Source organism: Schistocerca piceifrons, chromosome 7 (genome assembly GCF_021461385.2).
Source record: "Schistocerca piceifrons isolate TAMUIC-IGC-003096 chromosome 7, iqSchPice1.1, whole genome shotgun sequence".
NCBI lineage: Eukaryota > Metazoa > Arthropoda > Insecta > Orthoptera > Acrididae > Schistocerca > Schistocerca piceifrons.
The window spans coordinates 320,013,702-320,028,583 of record NC_060144.1 but is presented as its reverse complement, the minus strand read 5'-3'; the positions used below and the strand labels follow the sequence as shown (position 1 = coordinate 320,028,583).

Sequence of the window (14,882 nt, the reverse complement as noted above, 5' to 3'; positions counted from 1 at the left end):
CACCCTGCATATACACTCCTGGAAATTGAAATAAGAACACCGTGAATTCATTGTCCCAGGAAGGGGAAACTTTATTGACACATTCCTGGGGTCAGATACATCACATGATCACACTGACAGAACCACAGGCACATAGACACAGGCAACAGAGCATCCACAATGTCGGCACTAGTACAGTGTATATCCACCTTTCGCAGCAATGCAGGCTGCTATTCTCCCATGGAGACGATCGTAGAGATGCTGGATGTAGTCCTGTGGAACGGCTTGCCATGCCATTTCCACCTGGCGCCTCAGTTGGACCAGCGTTCGTGCTGGACGTGCAGACCGCGTGAGACGACGCTTCATCCAGTCCCAAACATGCTCAATGGGGGACAGATCCGGAGATCTTGCTGGCCAGGGTAGTTGACTTACACCTTCTAGAGCACGTTGGGTGGCACGGGATACATGCGGACGTGCATTGTCCTGTTGGAACAGCAAGTTCCCTTGCCGGTCTAGGAATGGTAGAACGATGGGTTCGATGACGGTTTGGATGTACCGTGCACTATTCAGTGTCCCCTCGACGATCACCAGTGGTGTACGGCCAGTGTAGGAGATCGCTCCCCACACCATGATGCCGGGTGTTGGCCCTGTGTGCCTCGGTCGTATGCAGTCCTGATTGTGGCGCTCACCCGCACGGCGCCAAACACGCATACGACCATCATTGGCACCAAGGCAGAAGCGACTCTCGTCGCTGAAGACGACACGTCTCCATTCGTCCCTCCATTCACGCCTGTCGCGACACCACTGGAGGCGGGCAGCACGATGTTGGGGCGTGAGCGGAAGACGGCCTAACGGTGTGCGGGACCGTAGCCCAGCTTCATGGAGACGGTTGCGAATGGTCCTCGCCGATACCCCAGGAGCAACAGTGTCCCTAATTTGCTGGGAAGTGGCGGTGCGGTCCCCTACGGCACTGCGTAGGATCCTACGGTCTTGGCGTGCATCCGTGCGTCGCTGCGGTCCGGTCCCAGGTCGACGGGCACGTGCACCTTCCGCCGACCACTGGCGACAACATCGATGTACTGTGGAGACCTCACGCCCCACGTGTTGAGCAATTCGGCGGTACGTTCACCCGGCCTCCCGCATGCCCACTATACGCCCTCGCTCAAAGTCCGTCAACTGCACATACGGTTCACGTCCACGCTGTCGCGGCATGCTACCAGTGTTAAAGACTGCGATGGAGCTCCGTATGCCACGGCAAACTGGCTGACACTGACGGCGGCGGTGCACAAATGCTGCGCAGCTAGCGCCATTCGACGGCCAACATCGCGGTTCCTGATGTGTCCGCTGTGCCGTGCGTGTGATCATTGCTTGCACAGCCCTCTCGCAGTGTCCGGAGCAAGTATGGTTGGTCTGACACACCGGTGTCAATGTGTTCTTTTTTCCATTTCCAGGAGTGTATATGACAGAAGTAGAGCTGTGAGGACGGGACGTGAGTCGTGCTTGGGTAGCTCAGTTGGTAGAGCACTTGCCTGCGAAAGGCAAAGGTCCCGAGTTCGAGTCTCGGTTCGGCACAAAGTTTTAATCTGCCAGGAAGTTTCACATCAGCACACTCTCCGCTGCAGAGTGAAAATCTCATTCTGGAGACATCATCTATCAGACGTAGAAATCCGATTACCAATTTTCGTTTATGTGGCATAGCTCCTCCTTGGCTTGTGGTTTTTTCCGTCAGTGTATTTCATCTATCTTCTGCAACTATCTTTCTTTTAACTGAAATAATCAGCAACCAGCTGCAGAAGAGAAATTTTATTTCCTTTCCGGTTTCAGGCACTTAGTACTCTTCTTCAGAAGGTTATAATTATCGAGTTATGTGTGAGTGTAAAAAATACTATGTTTTCAGTATAGTGCTCTGGTGATGAGGTTCTTAGTGCCTGTACAAAAATTGTATAAGGAAGTCAAACACCAAGCGCAAACATTATGACAGAATTGGATCTAACAGCAAAGCTGATTACCTCCAGTTCTGGCATGATGTTTGCACTTGTTGGTTAGCCTCCTTAAACCATTTTTGTACTGGAACTATGAACCACATGACCACAGCAATATGTTAAATGCATCTTTATTTTTGCCACTCGCAAATAATGCGGTAGTTACCGACTTCTGAATAACGGCACTAGGTGCCTGAAACCGATAAGGGAAATAAAATTTCTCTTCTGGAACTGGTTGTTGATTATTTGAATTAATAGTGAAAAGGGTACTTAGCTATATTTTTTTGAAGTCAGAGTTGCTATTAATGAATATCTCATGAAGTTTTGTGACATTTAAACCAACATCCAAATATTTTTTGTGTTTTCTGCTGTAATGGGTGTCTCCAATTTCAAGTTTTAGAATATGATAAAGGATTCGCAAACTATTATTTCCAGGAACACCACTGAAACTGCTGTTGTTCTCCAGGTGGCTTCAGGGATGGTATTCTGAAATAACAACTGACAGACTTTCCGTAATCTGTTATGTAAAATACCAAGGAGTTCCATTAACATATTCTTGTGAATATTCTTCGGTACACCTTCAGTCTTACCTGTAAGAATTATTTCTTTTAAAATTACCGCCATTAGTTCTTGAGGGTATTTTTCGTTCTGTCGTTGCAACTAAACGAAAATATGCTGAAGAACTGTAAAGCAGCTACGGACAGTACGGCCACACACATGTAGAATTACCTCCATTACGTGTATCTCTTTCTTTGCCTCGTTCTTGGTCTCGATCTTGTTTCCTTTATCTTCGCTTAACTTCAGCATCCTCAACCAAAAACTGAGAATATCTTTGCGTTTCATTTATGACGTCTTCCATAATATTTAAATAACATTTTCTGTTTTATTTAAAAGTGTTAATGTTACTTTCGTACTCCTGACGCATTTCCCTGCATTGCGAACACTAAAACGTTCGCAGGTTTATTGATTTATTTTTTGGCTGAGGTTCGTCTTCTGAACTTGCAGACGTCCCACTGTGATGTAGGTTTATTGTTTTTATTCCTAACACTGTGCTAACCACAAAACTCTTTTCGATTAGTTGCCACAAAATTATGAACATAGTTGTCTGTTTTTGGTTCATAGCGGCAATACCAACTGACAGTATGCAACATTAGAACACAAAAAGTCCCCGCATTTTACTAAGAAACCAGCCAAGTGGACTTTTTTGAGTGATTTCTTATCTAAACTCGAAATTTAACGTAATGGCGAACCGTAATAAGAGGACGGTGTTTGACTTATTCAGCACTACACTGTACATTTACTCCCATACAAAAATACGCCATCATTAACTCATATTATCTTGTTTTGCAGATTGCCTGGTTTCTGTCCGATTTCTCTTGAACCGTCAGCCCACGAGTGACAGTGTATGGCGGCTGCCCCCGCCCATAGCAGAGAAAATTCTTTACAAACCGAACTCGTGTCCTAACTCACTATGGAACTACCAATTCAGTTATCAGTTTCAGGAAAATTATAATGTCGAATGGGTGCTGACTAATAGCGAAAGCAACTAGAGGCAATTGTCGTGAAATCTCAAAACTATATCTTCGTTCACCGTGAAAATTGAATGAATTACTGCACCCCCAGCCCCATACTCTTTTGTTACCTCTGTGTCGGGAAAAAGTTTCATTGTTTATGTAGTAGTTTCTTCTTCGTACCGAGCGAGTTGGCGCAACGGTTAGCACGCTGGACTCCCATTCGGGAGGACGACAGTTCAGACCCGCGTCCGGCCGTCTTGATTTCGGTTTTCCGTGATTTCCCTAAATCGCCTAAGGCGAATGCCGGGATGGTTCCGTTGAAGGCCCTAACCCGGGCTTGTGCCCCGTCTCTAATGACCTCGTTGTCGACAGGACGTTAAACCCTAATCTCCTCCTCCTCCTCCTCCTCTTCGTCGACGTTTGTGGTGGCCTATTGGTATATTAAATAATGCACGCACTGCATTTAATATCAGGTTCCTATTTTTCGAATTTATAGAATGGTTTGGCTCGAAGTGTAGTGAACAAAACTTCACGTTATTGTGCTACATACGCCCTCTTTCCTTAAAAACACCGTGCTACAAAGCAATATAAATGAAGCTCTTCACATGCATCTGATATCGTATTCAACAGTGTAGCTTACTGACCAGTTAAAGGGGGGACATTCATGAAAGACGCACGCACTATTTAAAAGATGAATCAGATCTACAATTTTCAAAAAATAAGGTATGTACTTTTTCTCAGAAACAATTGAAGAGAAAAAATGGTACAAATGGCTCTGAGCACTATGGTACTCAATATCTGAGGTCATCAGTCCCCTATAACTTAGAACTACTGAAACCCAACTAACCTAAGGACATCACACATATTCATGCCCAGGGCAGGATTCGAAACTGCGACCGTACCAATCACGCGGTTCCGGACTGAAGTGCCGAGAACCGCACGGCCACCGCGGCCGGCTATTTTGAAGAGATTTTTACATAATGTTCTCTGGTTCTCTGTTTCATCTCTGCATGTAGTAAGCTTCACTTACGAGGTTTCTTTGAGCATATCGAATAGGAGAATTTTAATATTTTTTAATTATAATTTCATAACTATGATATAAAATTCATGCAAAATTCCAAACACCTTGCCCCCTATCTTAGCTTACATACAGATCGCAAAATTTGCCCTTGAGACATCGTTTACTGGGTTTATAGGAATAAGTGTACAACATTTCATAACTCTAACCTTCATATATTCTGAGAAAGGGGTACATAAAGCTCAAAAAAACATGATTTTCTGGAAATGCAATTTAAAGTTCAACCTAACTTTTTTCTTATGTCATCTCTTCAGAAGTTCCAAGATTTTTACTGAGGGTCGTCTTTCCCTTCAAGGCTTCTCTTCTGATTTCGTGTTTGCTGTCTTCTTTCCTTTAGAAGATCTTCTATTGACTTTTCACCTGCAAACAGAAGTTGTAAATCTGTGCTTCTCAATATGTCTTAAGTGAAATTTCCTATCTTAGAGTCTGTTCTCTCTAATGGACACGATAATTTGACGATCTCGCTAGCGCTACCAGAAGCGGTGAAAATAGGCGCTTCTTAAAAGATATTCATTTCCTCCTAGCGCTGCAAACGTCAGGCTGCCCGTAGATGCGAAGTATTACAAAAGGCTTGCGTCCACTAGCAACTAACTTCCTTAAGCACTTGCTGAGGCGTTTACATTGGAATAAAAACTTACACAAGTTCACTTCTTCAGGTCACTGGGACAAGTTTATTTCAGGAACTCGCCGTAAGTACTTGTTACAGAAGTGCAGTTATTCTTAAAAACCAGAGCAGTCACCACTGTTGTCACATTATTATTAATAAATAAAAATCATGACGAAATCCAAAAATAAAAAATTTAAAAACATATAAGAGGAGTAGATATATGGTGTCGCCAATAAACGCTATTCCAATTAACTAAAATCAGAGGACTTCACATAGATTAAAAACTTTGGAGAAGTCGTACGTACATTTCGAACAGGTCTTGTCTATTGTATCATCAAGTATTCGATAACAGAAAACAAAAATGCGGCTCAGTATCTCACCAAGAGACTATCTGCTGATTACTATCCGATTTTTGTAAGCAGTATTTACAAATTCCACTATCCATTCTGATGAAACAAATTGAATGATAAACTCATTTCGCAGTTCCTTGACTGGTAGGACCAATTATGTGTCTTTAGGCGTTCCAACGGTACGTTTGTTTTGGGCCATCTGTCTTTGTGCCATTCTCCTTTTCGACAATAATATTTTCGCGCCGGTACAGAACAGTCACAATTTTTGTAAGTTTGAGAAAAACTTCGACAAAAGGCAAATTCGGCATGTACTTTCAAGCAAGATACAAGAAACTAAAACGAATTTTCACCTCCAACGGAGTGCACGCTGATTTGGGACTTCCTTACGAATTAAAACTGTGTGCCAGACCGAGACTCGAACCTGGGATGCGATCTGGAGCAGAGTTTTAATTTGTCGGGAAGTTTTATGCAAGGAATTGTTTCCACTAACTTGCGAACCTCCTGAATTTAATGAAACTATCCTACATCGGCGGGAGGGTGGCGGGTTAGCAGATATGGTCGTTCGTAATATTCCATATAATTCCGCGACCGTATGGATAATGCGCCATATCGCAGAAGTAATTTCGACAGAATGCCTAATAAATACGAGCTCAGAATTAAGATGTTAGAACGGTTGCAAGACGGGCAAATAAACTGTAACGGCTCAGAGAGGAAGGCTGAATTGTTACCTACAATAAACGAAAACAAACTAGCTGTGAAAGCGTACATTGCGGATAAAATCGCTGAGAGCAGTGGCCACAAAGTAGTGTGTTTACCGTCCTACAATTGTGATGTAAATACGATAGAATTGGTATAGGCCAAAATAAAACACAGTTTCAGGAAGATCAACGTCGCTGGTGACATGTCAAAGGAAAGATTGCACAGTCTTGTTAATGCTGCTTCCCTTCAGTTAATGCACAGGACTGACAAGGCTATTGCAGGAAAGTAGAGTAGCTGGATCAAGAGCGCTGAACACGAGATGGAATAATGGAAATAGCCATCGATGAAGTTATCATCAATACCATGCCCTCAAGCGATAATGACAAATGATCATCATCATCATCATGTTGATTCTAACGCAAATCACAGTGATCTTTAGTGAACATCACTATGACAATTCTTTCAGGTACAGTTAATTACAATTTGTAAACATTACTGCTGTGCTGCGTTTAATAAATGAAATGTGCAAACAGATTCAAAATAAGTTTTTTTACTTTATATTCATAGTGTCGAAAGTTGTACATTTATCTAATTTCATTTTTGATTGTTTTCTACATCTACATACATACTCCGCAATCCAGCATACGGTGCGTGGCGGAGGGTACCTCGTACCATAACTAGCATCTTCTCTCCCTGTTCCACTCCCAAACAGAACGAGGGAAAAATGACTGCCTATATGCCTCGGTACGAGCCCTAATCTCTCTTATCTTTGTGGTCTTTCCGCTCAATGCAAGTTGGCGGCAGTAAAATTGTACTGCTGTCAGCCTCAAAATGCTGGTTCTCTAAATTCCCTCAGTAGCGATTCACGAAAAGAACGCCTCCTTTCCTCTAGAGACTCCCACCCGAGTTTCTGAAGCATTCTCGTAACACTCGCGTGATGATAAAACCTACCAGTATCAAATCTAGCAGCCCGCCTCTGAAGTGCTTCTATGTCCTCCCTCAATTCGACCTGATAGGGATCCCAAACGCTCGAGCAGTACTCAAGAATAGGTCGTATTACTGTTTTATAAGCGGTCTCCTTTACAGATGAACCACATCTTCCCAAAATTCTACCAATGAACCGAAGATGACTATCCGCCTTCCCCACAACTGCCATTACATGCTTGTCCCACTTCATATCGCTCTGCAATGTTACGCCCAAATATTTAAACGACGTGACTGTGTCAAGCGCTACACTACTAATGGAGTATTCAAACATCACGGGATTCTTTTTCCTATTCATCTGCATCAATTTACATTTATCTATATTGAGACTTAGCTGCCATTCTTTACACCAATCACAAATCCTGTCCAAGTCATCTTGTATCCTCCTACAGTCAACGACGACACCTTCCCGTACACCACAGCATCATCAGCAAACAGCCGCACATTGATATCCACCCTATTCAAAAGATCATTTATGTAGATAGAAAACAACAGTGGACTTACCACACTTCTCTGGGGCACTCCAGATGATACCCTCACCTCCGATGAACACTCACCATCGAGGACAACGTACTTGGTTCTATTATTTAAGAAGTCTTCGAGCCACTCACATATTTGGGAACCAATCCCAAATGCTCGTACCTTAGTTAGGAGTCTGCAGTGGGACACGAGTCAAACTCTTTCCGGAAGTCAAGGAATATGGCATCCGTCTGATACCCTTCATCCATGGTTCGCAAGATATCATGTGAAAAAAGGGCGAGTTGCGTTTCGCAGGAGCGATGCTTTCTAAAGCCGTGCTGATGCATGGACAGCAACTTCTCTGTCTCAATGAAATTCATTATATTCGAATTGAGAATATGTTCGAGAATCCTGCAACAAACCGATGTTAAGGATATTGGTCCGTAATTTTGAGGATCCGTTCTTCTACCCTTCTTATATACAGGCGTCACCTGCGCTTTTTTCCAGTCGCTTGGGACTTTACGTTGGGCAAGAGATTCGCTATAAATGCAAGCAGAATAAGGAGCCAATGTAGTAGAGTACTCTCTGTAAAACCAATACATAAATAATACATTAGTTACAGGTAAAACTCTCGAGCAACAAATTACATGATTTCCGATTCGACAGAAGTGCCACTTAAGCTGGCAATATTTCCGCGAGTGCAGCCTCCTATTTCGTGTCAGGTGCAAAACGAGGTTAGTGGTTCCGGCACTGCACCCAGCAATAGACACTGCCTTCCCCTCACCGCTCCTCGCCCCCAAGCAACCATAATGCGGGGGCACGACCGTTCCCGCCAGCCATGGCGCCAACCGTCAGTTTATCGTGGACAGACAGTACCTTCTTCCTCCCTACGTTTCCACCATTAAACTCTAGAACTGCATCATAAGTTGCAATTCTGACAACCGTAGCACATGAAAATGTGGTTTTAGGGCATCGTTTCCGTATGAATGAATTTACTCATTTGGATTCTAGGTTTTTTAGAAGTTCAAGAACGACCACAAACCAGTAAGTGTGTTTGACGACATCCAGAATACAATTTTTAACCATCTCCTTGCCATCCCTCTGAGCCTGCAGATACGTTACTGGCCATTAAAATTGCTACACCAAGAAGAAATGCAGATGATAAACGGGTATTCATTAGACAAATGTATTATACTAGAACTGACATGTGATTGCATTTTCACGCTATTTGGATGCATAGATCCTGAGAAATCAGTCCCCAGAACAACCACCAATGGCCGTAATAAGGGCCTTGATACGCCTGGGCATTGAGTCAAACAGAGCTTCGATGCCGTGTACAGGTACAGCTGCCCATGCAGCTTCAACACGATACCACAGTTCATCAAGAGTAGTGACTGGTGTATTGTGACGAGACAGTTGCTTGGCCACCATTGACCAGACGTTTTCAATTGGTGAGAGATCTGGAAAATGTGCTGGCCAGGGCAGCACTCGAACATTTTCTGTATCCAGAAAGGCCCGTACAGGACCTACAACATGCGGTCGTGCATTATCCTGCTGAAAGGCAGGGTTTCGTAGGGATCGAATGAAGGGTAGAGCCACGGGTCGCAACACATCTCAAATGTAACGTCCTCTGTTCAAAGTGCCGTCATTGTGAACAAGAGGTGACCGAGACGTGTAACGAGTGGCACCCCATACCGTCACGCCGGGTGATACGCCAGTATGGCGATGACGAATACACGCTTCCAATGTGCGTTCGCCAAACACGGTTGCGACCATCATGATGCTGTAAACAGAACCTGGATTCATCCGAAAAAATGACGTTTTGCCATTCGTGCACCCAGCTTCGTCGTTGAGTACACCATCGCAGGCGCTACTGTCTGTGATGCAGCGTCAAGGGTAAATGCAGCCATGGTCTCCGACCTGATAGTCCATGCTGCTGCAAACGTCGTGGAACTGTTCGTGCAGATGATTGTTGTCTTGCAAACGTCCCCATCTGTTGGCTCAGGGATCGAGACGTGGCTGCACGATTCGTTACAGTCATGCCGGTAAGATGCCTGCCATCTCGACTGCTAGTGATACGAGGCCGTCGGGATCCAGCATGGCGTTCCGTATTACCCTCCTGAACCCACCGATTCCATATTCTGCTAACAGTCATTGGATCTCGACCAACGCGAGCAGCAATGTCGTGATACCATAAACAGCAATCGCGATAGGCTACAATCCGACCTTTATCAAAATCAGAAACGCGATGGTACACATTTCTCCTCCTTACACGAGGCATCACAACAACGTTTCACCAGGCAACGCTGTCAACTGCTGTTTGTGTATGAGAAATCGGTTGGAAACTTTCCTCATGTCAGCATGTTGTAGGTGTCACCACCTGCGCCAACCTTGTGTGAATGCTCTGAAAAGCTAATCATTTGCGTATCACAGCATCTTCTTCCTGTCAGTTAAATTTCGCGTCTGTAGCACGTCATCTTCGTCGTGTAGCAATTTTAATGACCAGTAGTGTATTTACACCAACTAACGTGGCACCGATGAAGACTGGGATGTTCATCTGTTGACACCATGCGGAAATATGTAGCCCATACTGCACTTTTCATGTCACTTACAATGGATAGGTTCTACCTGACAGCCTTACCACGATACACCTACATAAATCTCCGTCAGTATCAAGGGGCAAAACAAAAATTGCTTCTCCATAAACAAGGGAGTTGGTCTGTTACTGTTTCTAAGATACAGAACACTGTCACAGATGATCTATAAAACCAAAGAGCAAATATCACAGCCTTCTAGATGTAAGCTGTCCAAGATTGCTTGAAAGTAATCCACAGAATCGTTGTTGCTTCAAAAAGTGGGCGTGTTAGGAAGGTCGCGTCACAGATTTAATTATTTTTCGGGCATTCGGGTGCGATTTCAGCATTGAAACTTTGGGAACTTACTGTCCATGAGTTCTAACAATAAAGAAAAAATAAACTGAAAACTGAATTTCATGTACGTCCCCCTCAACGCGACGCTATCGCAATCTATAACGACAACGAGTAGGAGCGTCGCTTCTGATTGTGCTAGTAGGCTCTTGAACTTCTCCTTCTTAACTATATTTCACTACATCCTCAAAGACATCAAAACTGTTATTTCTATTAAATATAAAACACAACCTTTTACATTAAATGAGAAATTACAAGAAATGCTATAAAATAAGTGACTCATGTTATGACAAGACGTTTTCGTTACGACATCCAGAAAATTTTTTGAAAACAGCATTAGCCCCTCCTCACTCAACATGAACTGCCATATCGAGTAAACTGGGTTTGGAGTGTGGACACCGCAGCTGGACTCGAATAGGGCCTAGACGTGCAGTAGATCATACCCCTTCTGGTCAGCCTGATTTAGGCTATTGACGATTTCCCTAAATCATTTGTGGTTAATGCTGGGGTGGGTGCCTTCACTAACACCCACCTCCTCCTACATCAAGAGATTTGTGCTCCGTCTCTATTTTTAAATTTCGAACAAAGTAGAGTATGTTCCTATTTTCCGACGGAGGCCGATCTTAAGAGACTGTTGCTCTCAAAAGGTAGGTATCTGTTCTGATATAATAGCCTGACAAACACAGTCAAGTCCTTTAAAAATGTTCCGAGCAGTCAATACAGAGCACTATAGTATTACCTTAATTCGTTACTGTTTCATTCTATCTTTGGTGAAATTTCTCTGCAGGACTCTTCAGTGGAGTGAGCATGGAGAGTGGAGTAGCGGCACCCTGGGCGCTGACAGATAAACCCCGCGAGAGGGCGTACCGCATGGCGGAGGCGCTCGGCTTCCAGGCGCAGGGCGATAACCACACTGACGACGACGACGCGCGGCTGGCTGCCTTCCTTCGCGCCGCCAACTACAGTGATCTCACCGATGACGACTCTATCGCACTCACGGATTTCGTAAGTGAATTGTTTCCTAGTGCAAAACATGGATACCACTTCACTCAGCAAATTGCTGTAGAACCATATGTTCGAAACAAACACACAAATTAATAAATACACAGTTAGTTACAGTTATAATAAATTACTCTTCCCATAGATCAAAATCACGACAGACTTGTAATGTGGAGCATGTAAACAGAACATATATAAAATACACTACTGGCCTTTAAAATTACTACACCAAGAAGAAGTGCAGATGATAAACGGGTATTCATTGGCCAAATATATTATACTAGAACTGACATGTGATTACATTTTCACGCAATTTGGATGCATAGATCCTGAGAAACCAGTACCCAGAACAACCACCTCTGGCCGTAATAACGGCCTTGATACGTCTGGGCATTGAGTCAAACACAGCTTGGATGGCGTGTACAGGTACAGCTGCCCATGCAGCTTCAACACGACACCACAGTTCATCAAGAGTAGTGACTGGCGTATTGTGACGAGACAGTTGTTCGGCCACCATTGACCAGACGTTTTCAATTGGCGAGAAATCTGGAAAATGTGCTGGCCAGGGCAGCACTCGAACATTTTCTGTATCCAGAAAGGCCCGTACAGAACCTGGAACATGCGGTCGTGCATTATCCTGCTGAAATGCAGGGTTTCGCAGGGATCGAATGAAGGGTAGAGCCATGGGTCATAACACATCTGAAATGTAACGTCCACTGTTCAAAGTGCCGTCAATGCAAACAAGAGGTGACCGAGACATGTAACCAATGCCACCCCATACCATTACGCCGGGTAATACTCCAGTATGGCGATGACGAATAAACGCATCCAATGTGCGTTCACCGCGATGTCGCCAAACGCAGATGCTACCATCATGATGCTGTAAACAGAACCTGGATTCATCCGAAAAAATGACTTTTGCTATTCGTGCACCCAGTTTCGTCGTTGAGTACACGTACACCATCGCAGGCGCTCCTGTCTGTTATGCAGCGTCAAGGGTAACAGCAACCATGGTCTCCGAGCTGATAGTCCATGCTGCTGCAAATGTCGTCGAACTGTTCGTGCAGATGGTTGTTGTCTTGCTAATGTCCCCATCTGTTGACTCAGGGATCGAGACGTGGTTGCACGATCCGTTACAGCCATGCGGATAAGATGCCTGTCATCTCAACTGCTAGTGATACGAGGCCGTTGGGACCCAGCACGGCGTTCCGTATTACCCTCCTGAACCCATCGATTCCATATACTGCTAACAGTCATTGGATCTCGACCAACGCGAGCAGCAATGTCGCGATACGATAAACCGCAATCGCGATAGGCTACAATCCGACCCTTATCAAAGTCGGAAACGTGATGGTACGCATTCCTGCTCCTTACACGAGGTATCACAACAACATTTCACCAGGCAACGCTGTCAACTGCTGTTTGTGCATGAGAAATCGGTTGGAAACTTTCCTCATGTCAGCACGTTGTAGGTGTCGCTACCGGCGCCAACCTTATGTGAATGCTCTGAAAAGCTAATCATGTGCATATCACAGCATCTTCTTCCTGTCGGTTAATTTTCGCGTCTGTAGCACGTCATATTCGTGGAGTAGCAATTTTAATGGCCAGTAGTGTACTTATGTACAATTAATTTTTAAATAAATGTGTAGCCGTAGGCTGGCCATTTACAGGTCTTTATTAATGACTCATTACCTTTGTTCATAAATTTCTCTATGGTGTAGAAGGAGGCGTTGAGGAGAAACCTCTTTAATCTACATTTAAAAGCACTTCTGCTATCTCTCAGGAATTTTATTTCCATGGGTAACTTGTGAAAGAATTTTATAGCTGCGTATTTCATCCCTTTCTGCGGCAAGGTTAAATCCATTATAAGGGAAGGGGGATTATTTTTTCCTATATTCAAACTTGTGAATATCTCTGTTACTGTGAGACTTACTTGTGTCGCTGAAAACAAAGTTTCGTAAGTGAATAAACGTACTGTGAGGCTGTGGTTAATGTTTCCAGCTACTTTTTTGCCTGAATAAAGAATTGTCTGAGAATATCATTTCACAAGACATCAGTGAATGAAAATATGCCAAATAACTTAACAATTTCTATACACCAAAGTTGGCGTTTACCCTTTTGGCAAAAGTAACCGTACCTAATCGTTTAGCAAGTCCACTAAATGGTTTTTACAGTCGAAGTTTTCAACATAGGCATACCTAACCTTTTTATTACTTCTTGTTGGTAAACTAGGTTAACAGGTGAGCAATTTTTGACAGTACAAAACTGCGTACCCTGCGTTTTATCAGAGCTTAAAGCTGGCCCATTTGTGCAACACTATTTCCTCTGTTAATACTTCTTTGCTCAGCTTCACAACAATGCTTGTATCTTCTGCAAAAGGTCTACTGTAATGCTTCTTTCTGATTCAAATAAAGTGGCAGATCGTTAACATAAACAATAACAGTAGTGGGTTAGTGATCGAACACTATGGTACTCCCATTGCAATCTCTCCCAGTACAGGTGACGTAGTGACCGTGTTTGTATTACTCAAACAGCCTAAGATAACTTTTTGCAATCTATTTCCTACATAAGAACAGAACCAGGCATGTGCTGAACTACATATTCCATAAAAAAATTGACTTCCTCAATAGAATATTATGACTGACACAATTAAATGGCTACGATAAGTCACAGAAGATCGCAATTGGTGATGTTTTATCATTAAAAGATCTTATTATGTACTCAGTTAGTGTACAAATTGCTGACTCAGCAGAATAGTCCTTTTGAAAACCAAACTGTGTTTGGCCAGGTATCACATTGGTACACAAAATTATGTAAGGAGTGACACCAGGTGGTAGTCATTGACATCTGACGAGTCACTCTTTTTATAGAGAGGCCTAACAATGGCGTATTTCACTCTTTCTGGGCAAACACCCTGAGTTAATAATGCATTAAATAACATTATATATTAAAGAGACACAACAGTTTAGTGTCTTATTGGAAATAGTGCCCTTCCGTCAATGCGAACTTTTCCTATTTACATTCACCTTTATCTTCCTTATTTCATATGAATGTGTGAGATTAATTCTTATTTCACAAAATGTCCTTTGTATTGCTTCTTCAGTCTACTATTTTGCTTTCTCTTCTGAACTATTTGCACCATTTTCTCATCGTTTTTTAAAAAGTAATAATTAAAAATATCCGCAATACATATCCTTCCTTTTATAGTGCTCTCTCTTTTAACAATACTCCACACCGCTGACAGTCGTTTACCTCCAGATAGGCATGCGTCTCTTTAACTTCTGCTAGCTGAATGATGCATTAC

At 43.4% G+C, this 14,882-nt stretch overlaps 1 protein-coding gene across 1 annotated transcript in view; it reads left to right on the top strand.

Annotated features, from left to right (window-relative positions):
• Window positions 1-14,882, top strand: part of LOC124805652 (juvenile hormone esterase-like) — a 101,651-nt gene that overhangs the window by 35,247 nt on the left and 51,522 nt on the right. The window contains exon 5 of the mRNA XM_047266219.1: window positions 11,367-11,584. Coding sequence (XP_047122175.1) covers window positions 11,367-11,584 — 218 coding nt within the window. The remainder of the gene's footprint in view (window positions 1-11,366; window positions 11,585-14,882) is intronic.